Source organism: Octopus bimaculoides, chromosome 11, assembly GCF_046866305.1.
Source record: "Octopus bimaculoides isolate indiv1 chromosome 11, ASM4686630v1, whole genome shotgun sequence".
Classification (NCBI taxonomy): domain Eukaryota; kingdom Metazoa; phylum Mollusca; class Cephalopoda; order Octopoda; family Octopodidae; genus Octopus; species Octopus bimaculoides.
Genome location: NC_142938.1, coordinates 21,924,726 through 21,949,804, shown reverse-complemented (window position 1 = coordinate 21,949,804; position 25,079 = coordinate 21,924,726). Strand labels below are relative to the sequence as shown.

Below are 25,079 nucleotides of genomic sequence, written 5' to 3'. Positions count from 1 at the left end.
TGATGGTATGGTTATACAATGTAGAACTAGTTTCAGCTTAGGATAAATATAATAATAACAATAATAATTTCATCATCATCATCATCATCATCATCTAATGCCTGTTTCCCATGCTGGCATGGTTGGATGGTTTGACAGGGCATTGTTAGGCAGAAGGCTTCACCAGGCCTCACTGTCTGTTTTGACAGGGTCTGGCTAGGCAGAAGACTGCACCAGGCCTCACCGTCGGTTTCAACTGGGTTTTTACAGCTGGATGCCCTTCTTAACACCAACTACCTTACAGAGTGAATTGAGTACTTTTTACGTGGCACCAGCACTGGCGAGGCCTGTTTTGGCTTGGTTTTTATAGCTGGATACTTTTCCCAATATCAAGCACTTGTGGAGGGAAAATTATAGGCTTTATTAATGCATCACAACATATGTTTCTGTATCCCATATCTTTATTAGGTAATAATTTTTCATATTCATAAGATATTATTTAAGATCACTTTTAATATTTATGGATTTGAAGTATTTTCGACTCCAAAAGGGTCATGCCTCCCCATCAATTGATAGGTTCATCTTATGAAGGGACAAACATGTTTGTCCCTTCATATATTCTTTGTTGGCTGTTTACAGTAATTGATAGGCTGCATGTGAAAGGAACAATGACACAGAGTTCTCAAGCTGTAATAATTCTTTATTTGAATTTTGGTCCTTAGGAATATTTATCAAATCAATAGAATCACTGGAGTATGAAGAATTCACATGAGCATGAGATAAGAACCTTAACCCTAACCCTAAAACCCTAACCCCCTAACCGTAACCCTAACTCTAAAACCTGAACCCTAACCCTAAAACCTTAAAGCTAAAACCAGTACAAACGCATGAATGATGTCATAAATAACAGTACCGCTGATAGTTGTTGCTGACAAACAACGGCACTAATTTTATTCAAGGGAAAAGATCCCATTACACCGCCACAATGTGTTGTTGACAATCCACAGCAGTAATTGTTTTCACCTCAATAGACGTCAGTGATTGGTTGAAATTACCGAAATACAACAACTTTTAACATGAAATAACTTCAAATATAAAAAAAAAATTTCTGTTCTATAAGACAAAATATACAAGTATACGAAGTTTTAAAGTGTTTCGGTAGAAAACACACCAAATAAAAAATGGTGTCCGCTAAATCAGAAAGATCCGGGATAAGGCATTAGCTGCACCAGTATTAGAACCCTTGATAAAATGACTGTAGTCAGTAAATTGCAATACAAAATCAAGGTGCCTCATTTTGCTTGGAGAATGTTTATACAATGAAGAGCAAAAGTTAACAGTTTAGTTCTGAGCTGGGAAAATCTGAGAGCAATGGTACAAAACTCAGCAAGAACCTCACTACAAGGCTTTGAATCAAGACCCATACTACTCTTAACCACTCTCTCTTTTTATTTTCTCCCCTCTCCCTTTTCTTGCAAAATCTCTCTTTTATTCCCTTTTCTTCTGTCTTTGCACTCTGCCCTCATACCAATTTTTTTTTTATTTACATCCTTGTTTGTTCTTATTTTAATTTTATTGTTGAATCACTACATTAAACTTAATATAGTTTTTACCAGAATTTTTCCCTGGCAGCAGACATCATAACTATTTTCCAACACCAAGGCTCAATGCCTTCATCTTCATCATCATCATCGATTAACATCCGTTTTCCATGTTGGCATGGGTTTGACTAAGGTCTGGAGAGCCAGCAGCTGCACCAGGCTCCAATGAAGATGATGATGGCAATGATGATGATTGAAATAAAGTTCAATAAAATGAAGCGTTATGCCTTGATAAAAGAAAATAATCTGGCAGAGTTTCTACAGCTGGATGCCCTTCCTAAGGCCAGCCACTCAGTGAATGTAGTAGGTGCTTTTTACGTGTCACCAGCACACGAGCCAGTAAGGTGGGCCTGGCAATGACCATGTTCGGATGGTGCTTTTTACATGCCAGGGGCACAGGAACCAGTAAGGGGGTACTGGCGTTGCTCATGATTGGTTGGTGCTTTTTACATACCATTAGCACTGGAGCCAGTAAGGTGGGCCTGGCAATGAATATGTTTGGATGGTGCTTTTTAAGTGCCACCGGTGCAGGAGCCGGTCAGAGGGTACTGGCATTGGTCATGATTGGTTGATGCTTTTTACGTGCTACTGACACAGGGGCCAGTCAGGCGGACCTGGCATCAACCAAGTTTGGATGGTGTGTTTTATGTGCCATCGGCATGGGAGCCAGCCAGGGAGCACCAGCCCCAGCTATGGTATTGGTTTTACTTGACTCAACAGATCTTCTCAAGCATATCATATCGCCTGATGCTTCACAAGTATTTTTAACAAGGCTGGATGTGTGTGGCTGCCATCTCACTTTAGCTGCTGGGTCTTCTCAATCACAGCGTATCTCCAAAGGTACTAGTCTCCTGTCATTGTGTCTGTTCGAAGGTTATGCTTCACCACCTCATCCCATGTCTTCCTGGGTATACCTCTTCTACAGTTAGGGAGTGGCACTTCCTCACTCAGTTGTCTTCATTGATATGTAACACATGGCCATGCCAGTGCAGCAGCCTCTCTTGCACACCACATCTGATGCTTCTTATGCCTAACTTTTCTCTCAGGGTGCTTACACTCTGTCATGAATGCACACTGACATTACACATCCAGCGGATCATACTAGCTTCATTTCTTTCAAGCCTACACATGTCCTCAGCATTCATGGCCCATGTTTCACTGCCGTGTAGCATGGCAGTTCGCACACATGCATCATACAGTCTACCTTTCACTCTGAGCAAGAGGCCTTTAGTTGCCAGCAGAAGTAGGAGCTCCCTGAACTTTACCCAGGCTATTATTACTCTAGTCGTTACACTCTCAGAGCAACCACCCCCACTACAGACTTGGTCGCCTAGGTAGCAGAAGCTATTAACTACTTCTAGTTTCTTCCCCTGGCATGTGATGGAATCTGTTTTCTGTACATCTTCAGTGTTTATTGCCCCAGTGCATCTGCCATACACAAAAACTATTTTCCTGGTTAACCTTCCTTTGATATTGCTGCACTTTTATGAGTCCATAGCTTACAGCGAGTACATCGTATGGAGTTTCTACTCGCGCCTTTTCTACAGATCAAGCAGGGCCATCTACCTGAAGGGGGTTGTGATTTGACAGCCTTCCTACTTACTAAGACTTTGGTTTTGGCTAGGTTAACCCTAAGGCCTTTCAGTTCTAGACCTTGCTTCTGCACCCTAAACTTTGTCTCTCGTTCTGGCAGTGACTTGGCTATTAGAGCAAGGTCATCAGCATAGAGGAGCTCCCAGGGACAGCCTGTCTTGAATTCCTCTGTTATTGCTTGGAGGACTATAATGAATAAGAGGGCGCTGAGGATTGATCCTTGGTGAACCCCTACTTCTACTCAGAATTCTTCACTATACTCATTGCCAACCCTCACCTTACTGACAGCATCCCTAAGCAGAGCTTGTACAGCTCTTACGAGCCACTCATCTATTCCCAGTTTCTTCATTATCATATTTTTTATTTCTTCTTCTTGGCTTCATGCTCTTACTTGATGGGAATAGGGCCATTCCAAGTTAATGGTCCAAGACAGCTGACCAGGTCCACCAGTGCTCTCCATCGCCAGCCTTTTTGCACCCTTTGAGCTGCTGTCAAGCCTCTGGAGATCTTCTCCAATCACATCCAGCCATCTGGTGTGGGGGCCTTCCCTGAGGCCTCTTCCAGCCCGCAACTGCTATTTCACTTATTTAAAATATTTACATTATTTTTCTCAATGGTTGATTGACTTAACTAAAAGATTATTTCAATTTTGTAATGTGTCAGTCTCTTGTCCAATCAGTTTTACATATTTATTTAATTATCTACCAATTCTCTCAGCACTATTTAAAACCATTGTATTTTTCTGAAAGTTTACTTCTGTGTAATGACTGATTACATGACACCAGGAGTTAGTTTCTAAAGTTTTCCTGCTTCAATAAACTCTATATCTAACAGTACCTTTGGTATTTGAATGCAAAATATAGTTTTGTATTTGTCGCTCACATGTGTGGGTGAATATATATATATATATAAACTTAGATAAAACTTAGATTTGTTTCGACCAAAGATTGGTCCAGGCCATGTCTAACTTAATAGCACCACCTGATATATATATATATATATATATATATATATATATATAGAGAGAGAGAGAGAGAGAGAATTTTGAGTACTTTCTATTGACTAATTGCTGCGATGGTAATCAATTAATACAAGAGAGACTAAACTGGCTCGACACCGGATCATGTGACAAAGTAAAGGCAACATCAGGTGGTTGTTTTCTTCAAAGACTTCATTTCGTAGACTGCAGTGTCCTTTTGTCTGTCTCCTTTGTTGAATAACATCAAAGTATAACAGTCCTGCCAAAATGAGTAGTGACCGCCTTAACGTATTTCCATCGAGAATGTAAGTGTTTCTTTACGACTTGTTTTCACGGATTCCAACGATTATGTGTATATGTATGTAAACACACCCACTCAAATATTGCGACATTCTCACAGATATCTATCTATCTATTTATCTGTCTATCTATCTATTTATCTGTCTATCTATCTATCTATCTTGTCTTACACACACACACACACACACTCATATTTATATAATTGAGTCAACGTCGTTGGTGTGGTCATGGTTTGAAGCATTTATGCGACTGTATGCATTCGTGTATGGATTCATGTGTCTCTCTTTCACGTACCTGTGTATACATATGCAGATATTAAAAAGGCGAAATATTGTTTTGCTAAATACGAAATTCGAGTAAATGAGTAAATAACTGTTGAAAACCTAGTTCCTTGACTGTTGTTATAATTAATTCAACGTTGTTTTAATAACCATTTCCATTCGTTTGTATTGACAAGGATATATGTATCTCATAGCCTGCCTTTGCTGTGTATTATCATCTATTTGTGTCATTGAATACTCATTAAAAGATAGTTAACTTTATAGTGTAGATATAAAACAAGCTCTTTCACTCCTTCATGCTAAGGTATTCCAGTGTTTACTTATACTCAGTTAAGGTGAATATCTTACAGTGCTATAGTGTCCGGCTGATTGATATGTAAGATGTGCTTGTGTGGCGGTTATTGGTTCAGTAAGTGAATTTTAGAAGTTGTTCAAGTCGATTAGTCTGCTGTGAAGTTTATAGAAAACGCCAGCGAGTGCATGCACTTGTACGGATACACACTGAAATATATACATGTCCATTATAAAGTTGCAAAGATGTTTAATACAGTCACGGAAGGAAATTGGAAGCGACATTGATCTGTAAAAATCCAGATTGCCTAATTTCTCCTCTCTCATTATATATATAGATATATATATATATATATATATATATATATATAAAATTCTAAAGTCATGCACGAAAGATAAAGGTGTGACAACAATTTGTACCGTATATATATTATAAACAGCAGAATATATTAAGGTTAAATCGAATTAATTTTCGTTTCGTTTTTTTTTTCCTCTAACGATTTGATGTTACATTTCAGTCATAGCAGAATCTTTTTCTCTTAAATACAAAGCTTTATATTTCAATCTTATAAACATTGGTTTTTGTCTTTCTCTTCGTAATTTGTCTAAAGTTCACAGTGCGTCCGTCAATCTAGTTCTTATATCAAATGCCGCCGAGGTCGACTTTGCCTTTCATCCTTTCGGGTTCGAAACACTGGAGTCGATGTAATCGCTAGTCCCCTCCCACTAAATTTCAGGTCTTGTGCCTATGGTAGAAAGGATTATTTAGTGGCATAACTACAGGGTTTTACCCCACAGACTTTGGGAGGTCATAACTTTCAGAAAAATGAATATTTTTTAATGAAATTTTCTATGCATATAGTATTTACTATGTAGAATCCGAATATACAAAATTTTCCGGTGAAAGTGTTTTGGAATGAGGGTGGGGGACAATTTTCGGAAATTCCAACAGAGTCCACTTAAATTCTTAACTTCCAGGAAAATTAATATTTTTTCGTGAAATTTTCTACAAATATACCTTGATGTATGTACATTTCGAGCATGTAGGAATTTTGAAGGAAACAACTGCAGGTTATTTTTGAGAAGCGTTCCCCACTCGGTGGTGTTTCGGAGCAAGTCGTCCATATTTGTTTAATTTTTCTCTATTATGTGCGTATGTGCATCCGTAGATTTCTAGACAGTGAAGAGAAGCCGTCATAAGAAAACTTTCGTTAAAAATAACATGCACACGATTTTTTTTTTCTCAATAGAAGTAAATTCCAAAGTAAACGTTTCTAGTAGAGAAGTAGAAGAGAACAGGAGCAAAAAAATAGGAATATACACGCACGGTTAAATATAGAAACTATCACAGTGTCGCTTCCCGAAGAATTTTAAAATGTTAGCTTTCCGAAACTTTTTTTTCAATCTTGCAAAAACACGAAGATTAAGAATAAACAGAAAAAATACACAAATATATTTTACACACCTGTCGTATACGTCGGTTTTGTTTTTTTCACTTTAAAGGTGGAATCTGATTCTACAGACTTATGACCTAAATCGTTCCACCGGTGATCACTCCGTCCTGTTTTCAGAGATTATCTAGGGTACCCAATGTATCCTGCTTTGTTTTTGACGTAGAATTTGGCTGATGTTTTTACCTGGGCGAAAGACAACGTAGAAGCTCCCTTTTTATTGTTTAGCGCAAGCTCAGCACTGATTCAGTAGTCCTATGATCAAAGCATTCCAACAATGACCATCGCAGCTTTTACTTTCAGGTATTATGTATCAAATACTACCCTATCCAATGTAATATTAGATATCCTTTTTCTATGTAGTAGGTAGGGAATTAAGGGAAACCTGTCTGCTATTTCTAGCAAGTCTAAGTTTCTTGGTTCTCCCGTGAGAATTTTTAGTCTTGTTTAGTCAGGAGAAGGGTCTATGACCATAGCCCTTCACATATCGTCTGAGGCAGGTAAGATCTTCGTGGTTGTTGTTTTCTTTTGAACAACTGCAAACCAATGACTATTGGAAAAAATATCCAAGGTGGAGATTCTAAGGCAGGATGATGTTCTGAGAGGGAAGAACTTAAAATAATAGTAGTTATTGCAGGCCATTGGCTACGAGAGGAGGTGGACAGGCAATTGAGTTATGTGGATCTGTGAGGGAACTCATAAGACCAGCTTGCATAAATAAAGGTTATAAAGTAGAAAAAAGCAGAGCAAAAAAAAAAAAAATGTCTGCAGGCCAAAGATTGGTGTCTGTTGATCAACTCAATGAGACAGTTGAATGGCCATTTTCTGGATGCCCAAGAGCAGTATCATTGCCTCAGATGTGAAAGCAACATTCTTTTGTGGATTTTGTTTGATCCTAGTCAAGAGTTAGCAGTTGTTAGGAGTTGAAGTATTTTCTAGCTCTAAAGGAGACAGTCTTTGGATTGAAGCTTTTTGTGATTGAGAGTGATCTAACATATAACAAGATTGAAGGTTTTACCTACCATGGAATATAAAAAGAACTTTTTTTCCAGCTTACTGTTCTTCAATATGAAAAGAATCCACAACCTTCTGTCTCAGTAAACCACTATTGTGCCTGAAAGTTGATTTTTTTTAAATATTTACTACTGATTGCTTAAAGCTAACTTTCTTCCTACACCTCTATCCCTAGATCTTATGTTTATATATATATATATATATATATCATCATCATTGTTTAACATCCGTTTTCCATTGGCAAGCCAGGATGCCACACAAGGCTCCAATTTGATCTGGCAACGTTTCTACAGCTGGATGCCCTTCCGAATGCCAACCACTCTGAGAGTGTAGTGGGTGCTTTTTACCTGCCACCGGCATGGGCATTGGCCACGTTTGGATGGTGCTTTTTACATGCTACCAGCACAGGAGCCAGTTGGGGTGGGGCGGGGGGTGGGGATGACATTGACCATGTTCAGATGTGCTTTTTACATGTCACTGGCATAGGGAGCCAGTCAGGTGGCACTGGCAATGGCCCACGCATAAATGGTGCTTATTGCATGCCACCAGCATGAGAGCAAGTCAGGTGGCACTGGCATCGGCCACAACTACATTTCCCATTTTTGATTGGAATTTTGATTTTTGATTTTACTTGACTCAACAATTCTCCTCAAGCATGGTGTGTCACCTGACGATTGAAAGGTACCTTTTAAATGGGCTGGTTATGTGACACTGGTATAGGCTATGGCTGTGATCTCACTTTACTTGCCGGGTCTTCTCAATGACAGCATATCTCCAGAGGTCTCCGTCTCTTGTCATTGCCTCTGTGAGGCCCAACGTTTGAAGGTCACATTTCCCCATTTCATCCCATGTCTTCTCGAGTCTTCCTCTTCCACAGGTTCCTTCCACTGTTAGGGAGTGACACTTCTTCACACAGCTCTTCCCATCCATACGCAGCACATGACCATTCCAGTGCAGTCGTCTCTCTTGCACACCGCATCTGATGTTTATGTCCAACATTTCTGTCAGAGTGCTTACACTCTGTTGTATGTGCACACTGACATTACACATCCAGCGGATCATACTAGCTTCATTTCTTTTGAACCTACACATGTCTTCAGCAGTCACAGCCCATGTTTCACTGCCGTGTAGCATGGCAGTTCACACACATGCATCCTACAGTCTACCTTTCACTCTGAGTGAGAGGCCCTTTGTCACCAGTAGACGTAGGAGCTTTCTGAACTTGTATATATATATAATCATCATCATCATTTAGTGCCTGCTTTCCATGCTGGCATGGGTTAGATAGTTTGACTGAAACTAGTAAGCTGGAGAGCTGCACCAGGTTCCAATCTGACTTGACATAGTTTCTACAACTGGATGCTCTTCCTAACACCAACCACTCCAAGAGTGCTCTTTATGTGCCACCGGCACAAATGCTGGTTACATGACACTGGCATGGGTACCAGTTATGTAACACCAGCATTGGCTGTCACTACAATACACTTGTGTGTGTGTGTGTCTATACATATATTCCTATTGATAGATCTGTTTACTCTGTCTCTACATCTGCATATACCCTCAGTTTACACATCTTAAAATTAATCCTATCCTAATTATGGGAGAAGCCCTGGATTTCATCTCCCAGACATTGTTTTCTCATTGGTAATGCTTTCCTATGTATATGAATAAATGTAATTGTTTCCTCAAATGAATTGCACTTCATGTTTGAGGCTCTGATCAAGCTATAAGGTGTTACTCAGGCACTCAACTATGAGCTAACTGTATCTCATAGTGGAAATAGCTGTAAGCTAAAGATGTTCATAAGATCATTGTTTATTCCTTTGTCATCTCTCTTATATATATATATATATATATATATATATATATATATATATATATATATATATATATATATGTATGTATGTGTGTGTGTGTGTGTGCACATACACATATATACCCCAATCAGTTAAGCTGTCTTGTTAGCATTTGGCAACCTCACTAGTGTTTGTGCCATAAAAAATGCACCCAGTACACTGTGAAGTGGGTGGCATTATGAAGGTCATCCAGCTGTAGAAACAATGCCAAAGCAGATATTGGAGCTTGGCACAGCCCTCTAGCACGTTGGTTCCTATTGAACCCATACCAGCATGGAAAAAGGAACATTAAATGATGATGGTGACAAACCATCACCACCCCTACACACACACACACACACACACACACATGAAGGAAATTTATTTTACACAAAATATATTAATGATTTGCAAAATAAATTTAAGTGTACACAGGACACCCTCATACCTTAGCTGGTAAGCTGCCTCTCCTGTGCTTTCTCAGCTTTCTGCATGTTAAAACCTATTTGCCACTTTAATGAGTTCTCTCTCACATATATATATATATATATATATATAACACATCAAAATGCTTCTCTGATTCCATAAGAGTTTTCTATCAATTACAATAGTGCTAATACTGAGATATGTACGTGTATGCTTGTTTATGGATACTGCAATAGTATTGTCTTTTCTTGTTATATATATATGTATAATGTGTGTGTATTATGAAATAGTATTTGTCTAACATTCAATTATTTGAGTAATTAGCTGTTGTGTTACCATCATATCAGCCAACTGACATCTGTGAACACCATTTGTCCTTCCCAGTCTCTTAGCATGGAGTCTTTGAAACAATTTCACTTTCCTTCTGTAGATCTGCTGTGCCTTTTCATTGTCTGTTTTTATGTTGATAATCTCAATAGTCATTAGATGACAGACGTTGTAGTTGAAGGTCATTGAAGGTTATGTGATTATATAATGATAATAATTATAATAATAATAATAATAATGAGTATGTACCAAGTAAAGTTATGCAGAAGGGTGGAAAAGTAATGATACTCTGTGACTATGATTTTCAAATGGATTGTGTAATCGAACACCGTTGGCCTGATATTGTCATATTGAATAAGAGAGACAAATACTGTCAGATCATTGATGTAGCCATACCAAATGACATGAATGTAGTGAGAAAAGAGGTTGAAAAAAATCACTAAGTACTCCGAATTGAAAGTGGAAATGGCAAGACTATGGAATGTGAGAGTGGTGATCGGAGCATTGGGCTCAATCCCATTGAAACTTCAAGACTTCTTAAGGCAACTGGAAATCCCATGCAAGATTGATGTCTTGCAAAAAGTAGCCTTATTGGGCACAGTGCACATCTTAAGGGAAAGTATTATCTGTCTGAGCTCCTTCTTGTGACTTAACAGATGACTTAAGACTCTGGTGTATTTTTACCTACGCTGTATTACAGAGGAATAATAATAACAACAACAACCATGATTCATCTCTTTCCTGACATTCTGATCTATTCCTCTCATGCTTGCTATGTGCTTGATAAGTCTACTACACAATATTGTTTGATGTATCACAATCCTCATGTTTACCCTAGCTATTTCCTACTTTAAAATGCACCCCTCCTGCATCATCTATTACATGACTTGTCAGTACCAATATAATTTCATTCATATATCTCCCAATTCCATATGTTACCCATCTGTTCCCTCCCTAAACTATTTACTCTATCTTTCTTGTTCCTTGGTTATTCCTACTCATTCTTTTATAATGCAAGTAGCCATATAGCTCCTCTGCAGCAAGAAACCTGTTTTAGTCCCTTCTCTTACACTTTAATCTTTTATCTTTTGGCATAAAGCCACCTTCCTCTTTATTGTAACCTCACTCAGTGGAAGTGGTTGGTGACTTTAGTAAGCAGGTGCCATGAAAAATAACACTCAGTACACTTTGCAAATTGGTTGATCTTAGGAAGTGCGTCCAGCCATAGAAACCATGCCAAAGCAGACACTGGAGCATGGTGAAGAGTCCTCAGTCCCATTGGATCCTGTCAAATGCTCCAACCCCTACCAGCATTGAAGATGAACATTAAATGATGCTGACGGGCTTGTCTATCAGCACGCACGCACACACACACTCCCTATGAGCACGTAAAATACACCATTTTGAGTGTGGCCGTTGCCAGTACCGCCTGACTGGCCTTCGTGCCAGTGACATGTAAAGGCACCCACTACACTCTCGGAGTGGTTGGCGTTAGGAAGGGCATCCATCTGTAGAAACTCTGCCAAATCAGATTGGAACCTGGTGTAGCCATCTGGTTCACTAGTCCTCAGTCAAATCGTCCAACCCATGCTAGTATGGAAAGCGGACGTTAAACGATGATGATGATTCCATTGATCTCATTCCTGTTTAAGTACTGAAGATCCATTCTGTTCAGTACTTTCTGTACTATTTCCATATTCTTGCTCTGCTCTTCAGATAATCTAAATTTAACTACTAAAGGAGGAAGAATGTGAGCTTCTAATATAAAATAAATTTTATTTTTTTAATTTTATATTTGTTTTTAAGTATTAAATTGAATATGTTTATCAAGAAAAACAAAATTTATGTATGTATATGTTAGAGAAGAGCAACTACTGAGGTTTTACATTGGGAGATCATGTTTTAAAACTGGGTGAAAAAATTAGTTCAAGATAGGGATAGTTTAAGAAAGTCATCTTTTGTGCTTGTACCAAAATATGGGCACCACAATTGTCATATTTCTTGTAAAGTTTTTGACTCAAAATTAACAGTTTCTGCTTTACTTTGTATTTGTCAAGCTAGAGAAAGCTTTCCACAAGCATCTCATAATTCATCCACTGAGAAATTTATGGTATTAGATCACTGATTAATAAGTGCTATTTATATTAAAGAAGGATGGGATTACTAACCAGCTCAATAAGCTAGGGGTTTATCAATGCTCTGTCATCAGTTTCCTATTATTCAATAAAGTCCTTCAGGCTATATCATTAGATATTCTTAGGAACTTTGATATGTTAATGACCTGGTTCTTGTAGAATCTGTTGTAACGGAAAGTAAATTTCTAAACAAAGGAATAGCTTAAAAGATGCAAGATGTAAATACCAATATATCAAAGATGAAGTATTGGTTAGTGATGGTGTGTGTCCAGTCTCAATATGCCTTGCTCAGTAAGTCAGAATAGAATTTGTTGGAAGTCAGTACCATAAATTCAGTAGAAACAAAAAATACAGGAAATTTGCAGAAAGAACTTTCGTATATTAAGTGAAAACTACAAATTCAGGTTGTTGAAGTTGGAGAGCCTTTGAAATGAAATCCATAGACTATTCAGGCAGTTTACTCGATGTAGTTGGTAGTTTCTATTGCCTGAGTGACCTTACTAATAATTGTAATGGAAGTATAATAGTTGGAGTAAAAGATAACTGGAAAAACCTTCAAGGAACATTTTTCTCTATTTGCAAGATTCTTTCTCTGTCTAAAAAAACAAAAAAAGACAATATAAAACATGTACAGACTACAATGCTGCACAACACTGGAACATGATCAGTAAATGTGGAAGATCTATAAGAGTTTGGTGAGAAACAAGACATATCTTTCTGCATCTACTGGATGTTCAGTATAGATTGATTGAAATGTTGAACACAGGTGACTTCAAAGAAGTTTGAAATGGCAGTAAACATTTGTGAAAAAGGTGATTATATTGTATGACCATGTAATGTAATTGGACAGTAATTGCTGGCTGAAAATGTGCTGTGTGCTAACAGTAAGAGGCAGCAGCGTTAGAGAAACACAAAGATATTCAATAGGAATAAGTTCAGATATCAAAATATTGAATCTTGCAGACATAATGGAGGAAGGAGAAAAATAGTAATACAATCTAGACCGTAGACCTTTTCATTCTATACTGGAATGGAAATAACAGACATTAAACAAGTGATAGTGTATGTGCATATCTGAGTATTTCATATTCTTTCTCCATTTTAACAGGATCGTAGCTATTTTTTTTTTTTGTTTTTATGAAATTAGAATGTGTTGGAACCATTTGTTTTATAACTGCTAAGAAGTAAGATTAGAATCTGCTTATCTGCCAAGCAGACTGAAGGAAGCTGATTTATATAGCTTTTTCAGAGGCAAAACTCATGGCTTTAGTGGTACTACCAGAGTATATAACCACTCCCTACACACACTAAGGAAACATTTGACCTGCTTTATTTTATCTTTGAAAACCTGGTAGATTATAGGTCATTTGGGATATATTTATTTTCTGATTGTCCTTTTGTGAGTGGTATCAAGAAACCATACACTGTCTTGATTGGTTGGTGGTTGTTGTTGAACCCTAGGTCAGCTCAAATGGAGTAGAATGATCAAAAGCTTACCAGCCATGACCACTCTGGAGTCATTACATAAATAGGATTGTTGACTCACCTCTTTTGGAGATGTTAAGATTTAGCTGTTCTTTTTAATATGTTAAGTTACCATGCAGTGTGGTAGATGAACTCTAGAAATGGAGGAAGTTGAAAGATATTCTGTAGGGCCACAACATTCTAGATAAAAGTGTTAGAAACTCTAATGAAATAAAGCGATTTGAGTTCAATTTCTGCTCAACTACTGTAGGTAAATTGGAAAGGTATGGTATCTTATGACAAATATAGATCATACTGTTTGAACAGTGTCTGAACAAAACATTAACAGTTTCGGTTAATATTTTTAACAGTTATTTCATTGATACTATTCATAATTCCTCTAAAATACAAAAGTATTTAGGTATTGTTTTAGCCTCAGGTCAAAATTTTATCTTCTCGGTGCCCCAGCATGGCCTCAGCTTTAGGGCTGAAACATATAAAAGAATAAAATGATTTTTTTTTTTTTTCATTTTTCTCTCCACTTATTTTATGCTTACTCATCATTTTGCAGGGCCCTCACCTTGATGAAGGGCAGGTTGAAGGGAGCACAGAAAGGCCACAGTTTATTGAAGAAGAAAGCTGACGCTTTGACGTTAAGGTTTCGATCCATTCTAAAACGGATCATTGAGGTAATATCAATGAAGCCAATATATTTTTACTTAAAATAACTATTTGACTTCCTATTGTTTGTCGGGTTGCTCCCAACAGGCTTCCATACTGTTTCAATTAAATACATTTCATTCATAAAAATTTGGTTGAACCTTATTGTGGATTTGAACTTAAAACCACATAGTTGTAGAGTGAACTACATAATTACACAACCATGCTTATGTATTTCACATACTTTGTTTTCAGTTGTTTTTTAAAAATTATTATTTTCTTTTTCTTTTATACATCCAGACCAAGATGTTAATGGGAGATATAATGAAAGAAGCAACATTTTCCTTAGCTGAAGCCAAGTTTACCACTGGTGATTTCAATCATATTGTCCTACAGAATGTTAACAAGGCCCAAATCAAGGTGCGGTCTAAGAAAGAGAATGTTGCTGGTGAGTATGTGTAAGTCTTGAACTCCATTGGTGGTGGTGGATGGTGGTGGATGGGCTGACAGGTAGATTGGTGGATAGTTGTTCACTTTCAATGGCTTGCCAGGTGATGATTGTTAATTTAGAAGCAATCTGGAAATTGGCATCATCATCATCATGGCAGAATTATTAGCATGCCAGACAAAATGCTGAGTGACATTTTTCCAACTTTGCCTTTCATTCTTTCAGGGTTGATAAAATAAATACCAGTTAAGCACTGGGGTAGATGTAATCAACTTCCCCACTCCCTCAGAATTGCTGGCCCTGTGCCAAAAATCAGAGAGAATTATTAACCACATAAAAAGCACTCATGCCAGGCCATGCATAAAGCACTTGTGCTGGTGCCACATAAACAATACTCAGCACATCTGTGAAGTGGTTGATGTTAGGAAGGGCATTCATCTGTTAAGACCAAGCCACTGCAGACTGGAACCTGGTCCAACTCTCTAGCTTGTCAGATCTGGTCAAACCAGCCAACCCATGCCAGCATGGAAAGCAGATGTTAAATGATTATTATTATTGTTGTTGTATTTAAGGCAGTGGATTGGCAAAAATGAGAGCATTTGATAGAATACCTTACAGTATTTTGTAATGTGACTATATTTTCTTAGTTCAGATCTTATCAGAATCAGCTTTACCTTTTGTCTTTCTGGAAGGCAATGGAAGTTGATGGAATAAATACCAGTCAACAACTGGTATTTATTCCATCAACTTCCACTGATTTAATAGACTGCTTACACCATCCAAAATTAGAAATGCTCATTGTTGTTGTAACCTGTTTAGTTTTTATGATGTTGCTGTGTGTGTGGGGGGATTGAGGGATGTTTTGTTATATTATCATTGCCTTAATGTTTAAATTGTTAAAAAAAAGAAAGAACCTAATGGTATCATTATCATTTTCTGTGACATCATTATCATTTTAATGAAGTACATATTAGCTTGCTTACCAACCACATGGTTCTGGGTTCAGTCCCACTGCGTGGCACCTTGGGCAAGTGTCTTCTACTATGACCTCGGGCCGACCAAAGCCTTGTGAGTGGATTTGGTAGACGGAAACTGAAAAAAGCCCGTCGTATATATGTATATATATATGTATATGTATGTGTGTGTATATGTTTGTGTCTGTTTGTCCTCCCAACATCGCTTGACAACCGATGCTGGTGTGTTTACGTCCCCGTAACTTAGCAGTTCGGCAAAATAGACCGATAGAATAAGTACTAGGCTTCCAAAGAATAAGTCCTGGGGTCGATTTGCTCGACTAAAGGCAGTGCTCCAGCATGGCCACAGTCAAATGACTGAAACAAGTAAGAGTAATAGGCCTGTGGTGGTTGTGAATTGATTTCATTCTGGATTCTGTGGTGTAAGAGTGAAGAGACAAATCTTACCACCAAATAAGATGCTCTTCATCATCATCATTAACCTCTGCCCAATCTTTAACATGTGAAACCACTGAGCTGCAGGCCATAACTAAATATCACTGCTGCTCAAGTGGTGTCAATGCAACACAGTAAAAATAGCAGCTAAATCACCCTCAAATGCACCCTATTGGTTTAAGAAGAATACATTAGATAATGTGTTCTTTTAGCTTTCATTACCACGACCACATCAACTATCATCATCACCATTATCATTACAATCATCATTACCATCACAACCACAATTGTCATCACCATCCATTATCAGTTCTGTCATCTCCTCCTAACACTAGCTGCAGCCAAAGTCTTAACTTCTGTATCCACTTTTGATGTCCAGAGTTTCTGGCTGCCTACTGTTATTGGCCAAAGGCATTCTAGATGAGGTCCTCAATGATCTTTTTAGAGATATTGCTAGGGCTTCATTATCCTGTGTGTTTTCTTTAAGACTGTAGGGTGTGATTTGAAGGGTGTTTGACTGCTACATTTTAACTGGTCAAATGACCACATAGAGGTTTTTTCATCAACAAGTATTATATATGTTGTTTGCTGGTGTGTGCCTGTTTCTGCAATCACATTTGTATTTGTTACGAGGCAAATCTTTGTTGAAATCTATGTTGCCAGAGAAAATCTCAACCATCAGTGGATGCAGGTTCTTTATTGATGTTGTTGGGGATGGCAAGGTGCCAATATTTGGTTGACTGTCTTTGTAATTGCCTTGTTAACATCATTATCACCATAGCAGCCTCTGTATGTGCCCCTAATCATCATGATCATGATATTGTTTACCAAATTTTATTGACCCTTTCAATAATTAAGTAAATTTCCATTGCAGGTGTGACATTACCAATCTTTGAGCATTATCAAGATGGAACTGACAGTAAGTATACTTTTCACTTCATCCTCATCATTATTACATATCACACACAGAAGCACACAAAAAGGTAATCTTTTTACCTCTTACCAGGTACCCACCTATTGCTCTCACTTCCAATCTATCAAAGGTGATGGAGATAGTTGTGAATAACTACATCCTTTAGCTTTTTGAGTCTCTTTTTTTGTTTGTTTTTTTCAGTAACCATCATTACTGTTTTTGTAACCAAATCGTCACCCTATCCCTGCTTTATCATACACCTGTAATCTTTATAGTAATATCATTTCCTTAAACCTATTTAACATGAGAACTTGTTAGCTAAATTGACCAGATATGGGCTCCATGTACATCTCATCGCTTGAGCCAAAAATTTCATTTAACACTACTCTGTTGCAATATGCATTGATAAAGCTCTCTCTATCCTACATTCTATAAATCTTACATTCTGGGTTCAGTTCTGTATATCACACTTTTCCTTCTTTACATTAAGGACCCTTCCACTGTAATTTATAAGAACTATTATTTTTATTTACATTCACAGTGTAGCCTTCGGGTTCCACCAGTCCTCAGTCAAATCGTCCAACCCATGCTAGCATGGAAAGCGGACGTTAAACGATGAGGATGATTCACCTTCCACTCACATGCAATTTCGATAGTCCATGTCAGAGTTACACTGCTTTCATATACAAAGACATTGGATATGTTTTCAGTGGACACATCATGAGGATCTTATCTTCAAGAGTACCAAAACTTAATCCTTACTTCACACAACAAGGGAACAGTTTTGGAACATTGCATCATCCTTACATATCATCAGTACCCTATTAAATAAAAAACAAGCCTTCAATCACTATAAATGTTAGTTTCAGTCTCAGCTGTGCTTTCATGGTGAACCATATAATATCGTAAATGATATTGTCATGGTATTCTCAGCAGTGTAGTGGTGGTGGAGTACTTCATCTGTCATCCAGTTTAACACCATCTCCTGGGCCCTGTAGTGACTTTAGAGGAGCTCACTCTGTTGCTAGCATTCAAACCGAGTTTACAGTCTGAGGATAATTTTCCCCTTTCTTCCAACAGGGCCTGTAAAAAGTCATCATGTGCACTGGTCTTCATTGTCCGTTGAAGCCATAAAAAAAAAAAAAAAAGGAAGAAGAAAGAAAGCTTATTAGAGTAAGAAAACACTTCAGCCTTGATGAGTGACTGATATTAAAATAATGCTTAAATCACTGGCTGGGATGATGCTACATTCTTATGCATATTCATCTCCACCCCACCCCACTAAAGGCCATATTACCGGTTGGTAAAGATATCTCATCAACAAGTTACAAACATGAATTAGATCACACATACACACAGGTTTCCTGGCTTTGTACCTTTAGCTTCTCCAACTAATGAGCTACGTACTACTTGTATCTCCTAAGAGCTCTAGATGCCCCCTACTCTCCTCCACTTGTCATCTCGTGTGTGTGTGTGTGTGTATATATACACGTACGTACATGTGTGTACCCAATGCTTCTTTCCTGGAGTCACAGTCCTTGCAAGTTCACTTTTGGCCCATATTTTTGCTTCAGCTATCAACAACCTACAGAATTACCAACTGAACTACTGCCACATTAGTGCCACTAGCTTGAAAACATGTGTAAAGATCATGGAAGTTATGCAACATATCCTCCCACCACCCTCACACTCTTTTATTTGTATCTGTATGTATGCAAGCATACATAGAAGCATTTGTACACACACACACACACACATATATATATATATATATATAGCAGCTAAAAAAGCTGAGACTCCAACAGATAGCTATCTGTTGGAGTCTCAGCTTTTTTAGCTGCTATTTCTGAACTTTGGTATATGGTGAAGCAAATATTTGCTGATCCCTTAATTATGTTTATAAATATATATGAACTTTTAAATAAGTTCTCCACCGATAATGGTGCTTACATACCGAAGGGCTTGGTAAAAATTATTAATTGTTGATTTATTAATAAATTGATAAACCTTTACCCTTTTAATTTGTAATAATATATATATATATATATATATATCATCATCATCATCATCATCATCATCATCGTTTAACGTCCGCTTTCCATGCTAGCATGGGTTGGACGATTTGACTGAGGACTGGTGAAACCGGATGGCAACACCAGGCTCCAGTCTAATTTGGCAGAGTTTCTACAGCTGGATGCCCTTCCTAACGCCAACCACTCAGAGAGTGTAGTGGGTGCTTTTACGTGTCACCCGCACGAAAACGGCCACGCTCGAAATGGTGTCTTTTATGTGCCACCCGCACAAGCCAGTCCAGGGGCACTGGCAACGATCTCGCTCGAAAATCCTACGGGAGCCAGTCAGGCAGTACTGGCAACGGCCACGCTCAAAATGGTGCATCTCATGTGCCACCCACACAAGAATCAGTCCAGGGGCACTGGCAACGATCTTACTTGGCTTGCCGGGTCTTCTCACGCACAGCACATTTCCAAAGGTCTCGGTCAGTAGTCATCGCCTCGGTGAGGCCCAATGTACGAAGGTCTTGCCTCACCACCTCAGCCCAGGTCTTCCTGGGCCTACCTCTTCCACGGGTTCCCTCAACTGTTAGGGTGTGGCACTTTTTCACGCAGCTATCCTCATCCATTCTCACCACATGTCCATACCAGCGCAATCGTCTCTCTTGCACACCACAACTGATGCTTCTAATGTTCAGCTTTTCTCTCAAGATACTTACACTCTGACGGGTATTCACATTGACATTACACATCCAATGGAGCATACTGGCTTCATTCCTTGCGAGCTTACGTATGTCCTCAGCAGTTACAGCCCATGTTTCACTGCCATGTAGCATGGCTGTTCGTACGCATGCGTCATACAGTCTGCCTTTTACTCTGAGTGAGAGTCCCTTTGTCGCCAGCAGGGGTAAGAGCTCTCTAAACTTTGCCCAGGCTATTCTTATTCTAGCAGCTACACTTTCAGCGCACCCACCCCCACTACTAACTTGGTTGCCCAGATTGCGGAAGCTATCGACTACCTCTAGTTTTTCACCCTGGAATGAGATAGAAGTTGTTTCCTGTTTGTTTACAGTCTTTATTGCACCTGAACATCTGCCACAAACAAAAACTAACTTGCTAGTTAACCTGCCTTTGATGTTGCTGCACCTCTTATGTGTCCATAGCTTGCACCGGGTACATCTTATAGAGTTACTACCTGCTCCTTTTCTACATACTGAGCAGGGCCATCTACCTGAAGGGGTTTGTGTTTTATCTACCTTCCTACTTATTTGGATTTTGGTTTTAGCTAGGTTGACTCTAAGGCCCTTCAATTCTAGACCTTGCTTCCACACCTGAAACTTCTCCTCTAGTTCTGATAGTGACTCCGCAATTAGGGCAAGGTCATCAGCATAGAGGAGCTCCCAGGGGCAACCTGTCTTGAACTCCTCTGTGATTGCCTGGAGGACTATGATAAATAAGAGGGGGCTGAGGACAGAACCTTGGTGGACCCCTACCTCTACCCGGAATTCATTGCTGTACTCATTTCCAACCCTCACCTTACTGGCAGCATCTCTGTACATGGCTCGCACAGCTCTCACTAACCATTCTTCTATCCCAAGTTTCCTCATTGACCACCAGATAAGGGATCGGGGGACCCTGTCAAAGGCTTTCTCCATGTCAACGAAAGCCAGGTACAGAGGTTTATCCTTAGCTAGGTATTTCTCCTGCAACTGTCTCACTAGAAATAAGGCATCAGTAGTGCTTTTACCTGGCACGAACCCAAACTGCATCTCATCTAAATTGATTCGCTCCCTAATTAGTTGATCTATGACCCTCTCTGTAACTTTCATAACCTGATCTATATATATATATATATATATATATATATATATATATATATCTTTACATGTTTACTCATACACATCTTCTGGTCATATGTTTCCTTTGTGTGACCCATGATCTTTTCTCTTTCCAGCCAATGAACTGACTGGACTGTCACGTGGTGGCCAGCAGATTGACAAACTGAAGAAAAATTATGCCAAAGCTGTACAACATCTTGTTGAGCTGGCTTCATTGCAGACGTCCTTTGTTACATTGGATGAAGTCATCAAACTGACTAACAGAAGAGTCAATGCCATCGAACATGGTGAGCTGAAATTTTGTTGTTGTCATGTTGTTTATATATTCTTCTTGTTGCAGTTGTTGAGTTGTTCTTGTGGTTGTTTTCTTTATTGCTGCTGCTGCTGTTCTCACTACAACTATTGTTGTTTTTATTGCTGTTGTTCTTTTTGCTGGTATTATATTATTCTGGCTGCCATTGTTCCTCCTTGTACTGTTGTGTTGTTCTCACTGCTACAATTGTTGTCATTCATACCACTTATGTTTATCTATTGCTTCTATTCTCATGACTTTTGCGATGTTCTGGTTATTGTCAATAGCCTGGTGGTAGATAGATTCTTCCAAGACTTATTCTTGACACACATTTTTATTTCAATAAATTAATTTTGGTGCTGATGCCACATAGAAAGTTTCTGAAAGTCATGGGAGCTGTGCTGTTTTCTGACTTTGTAAACATGTCCACGGGTGTTGTTAGACAGGTGGAGTTTGAAAAGGTGCTCAGAGTTATTGTTAGTAAGATGATTAATAACTTTATGGGCGTCTGCCAAGTCAGCTGCCAGACGTCGGAGTTGCAATGTATACCCTTTCTAGCAAATGTTAGGCTTTGTACCAGTGAAAGTTGTTATGGATATTAATGAAATGGATGAGTACTGGACTAAATTCTTTTATTTTTGTCCTTTTACTTTTCTAGATCCAAATTCAATCCAGGTGAACTATGTATTTCATTCCATCCACTCAAGGGTTCACTATGTACCCAACTTATTCTGGGATTGGTTCATTTAGCTATAGTGGTGGTTTTGTACAAATGCAAGAACTTCTCATCGTTGCTTTGTCATTATAAGAGCTCCTCGTCACTGTTTTAACATTATAAGAACCCCTCTTCAATGTTTTGCTATTTTTCAGTGATCATTCCCCGTATTGAACGTACATTAAGTTATATCTCTGGAGAACTGGATGAACGTGAGAGGGAGGAGTTCTATAGGTGAGTTCTTTAAACTTTTCCCCTTCTTAACGTCTCTCATTCTGTTGTCTCACACTACTCTCTCCTCCTCTTTTTCCTGTCATTATTGCCAGATCCATTGTTAATGTTCTTGCTGATGTGCAGCACTTCAATAATTTTGTTAGATTATAGGTAGAACATACCACTGTATTTTGCTCTGTACTCTCTTTCACAATCTCTCTCATTTCCACTTTGCCTCACTCCTAATCTTCTGCCTTCACCTCTGCTCAAAATTTCTGTCACTTAGCTATGCCTTTTGCACCCCATCATTATTTGTAGTGTTCCTTCATTTTCTGCTTGTACTCCCTCTTTCCACTCGCATTCATTGTCTTGCTTTTTTTCTTCCTCTCATTCATGGTCTCTCTCTTCTCCCACCTGTTTGTAATCTCTCTTTCTTCCCCTGTTGTTTGTAGTCTTCCTTTCTCTCTTACCTTGTCATTTTTAATCTCACCTCTCGTTTATAAACTTCCTTTTACTTTCCCTTCCATTCATTTGCAGTTTTTCTTCTCCCCTTTCAGTGTTCATAGTCTTTCCTTCCATCTATCCCTTATTCACATCTCTTAGTTTAGTTCTCTCTCTGATATCTGTTCTCACTTTTGCTCCCTTTTCACACTCTCCTTTCTGACTCATTCATTCATTCCTCACATCTCTTCAATGCTCTCTCACACACTCTCTCTCTCTTTCTCACATTCTATCATTACATTTATTTCTACATAAATGCATATTAACTCTCGTTCTTCTCATTCTACCATCATCACTGGCAGGCTGAAGAAAATCCAGGAGAAAAAGAAAAAGATCTATGCTGAAAAAGAAATCCTCAAAGAAGCAAGGAAGAAACAAGGAATTGAAATACAGGTAGCTGCTAACCTCTTGGATGATGAACACGATGAAGACTTGTTGTTTACTGACTGAGTTGGTGTGGGATCTGTTAAAAAAGATGGTACATGCCACTGCCTCCTCTTTCAGTTTCCTCTCTCTGTCTGTGTTTTTGTCTATCTTCAGCTGGATTGTCGTAGCAACGAATGGATAAAGGACAAGAGAGAGTGGAGTTCACATTCCAGTTTTGATTTCAGTAGATGTCGGTTGGCAGTGTCGTCTTCTGCACCTCTCTTTCCAGTGTGTGTGTGTTACATGTATTGTGTGTCTGCATTGGGATTTATTGTGTGAGTATTTGGTTTCTGGCTCTTATCTACAGTATATGTCTTAGTATAAGAGTCTGATTTCTCTTTCTTGTGTCTGTGTGTCTAGATGAGGATTTACTGGTGTGTGTATATCAATGTATTTAGGTGTGTATGTGTGTACACATATATGGTTTATGTGTATATAATTAAATGATTAATTTGAATCCAGAAAAAAATCTTTACATTCTGATCAAAAGAGTCTAGTTTTAACCTTGGCATATGTAGAAAATCATGAGTTTTTAATTTTGATCTTCCTCCTCTTCCAAACCCATCGACTAGTATACTTTACCATTGTAATGGTTGAGTGGTATGGCATGAAATGGCATGGCAATTGTAGTTTCACTAGTGGTGAGTGGTTGATGGTCTTGGCTATTTATTTTCATGTTTGTTAATCAAAAAGTTGACCTACACAACCACTGTAATAATCACCTCCATTGTTGTACTTGTTGCTCCTGACAAGTAAGTCACTGTTTAGATTTTTTATTCTTCTGGTTACAAATTCTGTATAGTACAATCAGTATTTTCTTTCTCTTAGATGATTTACTTATGTTAGTGGGTGGGGCTGGCTTTGGCCATCTCAGTGTGGACGCAAATACAAAAATAAAAAAGGGTTAATTAGCTTACAGAGACAGTAGGGACTGTGACTGGAATCTAAGATATAACAATAAGAATCTTTAGCTCTTAAGATCTTCTTTTGGGATTTTAAATCTCACCTGAAGGGCTAAAAAAGAAAGTTAGATTGCTAATCTATTAAGTTTAGAGTTTACAAAAAGAAGATATGTTGAGTTTTCTAGTCATGCTGCATTGAAAGTATGGTTTTGTTCCTTATACTACTTGTTACTAAGTTATCTCTGAACTAGCATTCACACTCACTCACACATTGGATGGCATCAGCTTTAAAACCAAAGTTTCACAAATTTGAAAGTGCTTTAGAAATATATATGCTCATGTTGTGTGCATTTTGTATTTCATAGATCCTCCAAGAGAGCGAATTCTTTGTTCATGATAATCTGACTAGATATTGTTCACAAGTGTTAGCTTATGTCTCTCAATTTTAAAGCCATTTTTCTGTTCCTGTTCTCAGTACAGCATAACTCAACAAGTATATTATTATATTTCTAAACAGACACCTTTTATACACTTCCAGTTTCATTATCCCATGCTATATTTTGAAGTCCAGTTGCATTAGGAACCAACCAGTCTAGCGTTTATCCCTGTCCCATCACTGTCTCTCGAGAATCAACTCAACTTGCAGTGATTATAAACTTGTTATAGTTTTAAATACTCAACTCACCAGAAATTTTTGATGAGTTAATTTTCAGAAAAGGTTTGGTTTGTTTGTATTTTTAAATTGTTATAATGTTGTTCATTGTTCTTTTTTAATTCATAAGTGAAAGAAAATTTCTTTATTGCAATAAAAATAAAATTCAAAAATGCTTATTTTTTTATCTTTCTTTCTTGCAAAACTTTTGTAGAATCATCAGTTACTATATTCATAATCTTGGTGCATCCATACTTCAGTTGTGTTTATCTTATGTCTTGGGTGATGTTGGAAAGCTTAAGTCTGTAAATTAACTATTCTGTTTTTCTATATAACACTTGTAGAGGCTCCAATGAAAATAAAGTTAGTTGTATAGGTAACTAATTTCGTAAAATCGAATTGACTTATTCCAGCTAGAAAAG

General features: G+C 38.2%; 1 protein-coding gene across 1 annotated transcript; it reads left to right on the top strand.

The window, feature by feature from the left end:
- Positions 1–4,296: 4,296 nt before the first annotated feature.
- On the top strand, positions 4,297–24,832 carry LOC106878538 (V-type proton ATPase subunit D). Its single transcript, XM_014927772.3, has 7 exons — positions 4,297–4,457; positions 14,248–14,365; positions 14,637–14,784; positions 17,068–17,112; positions 21,073–21,243; positions 22,119–22,197; positions 22,980–24,832. The coding sequence occupies exons 1-7, from the start codon at positions 4,420–4,422 to the stop codon at positions 23,125–23,127; spliced, it is 747 nt and encodes a 248-aa protein (XP_014783258.1). The 5' UTR covers positions 4,297–4,419; the 3' UTR covers positions 23,128–24,832.
- Positions 24,833–25,079: the final 247 nt, after the last annotated feature.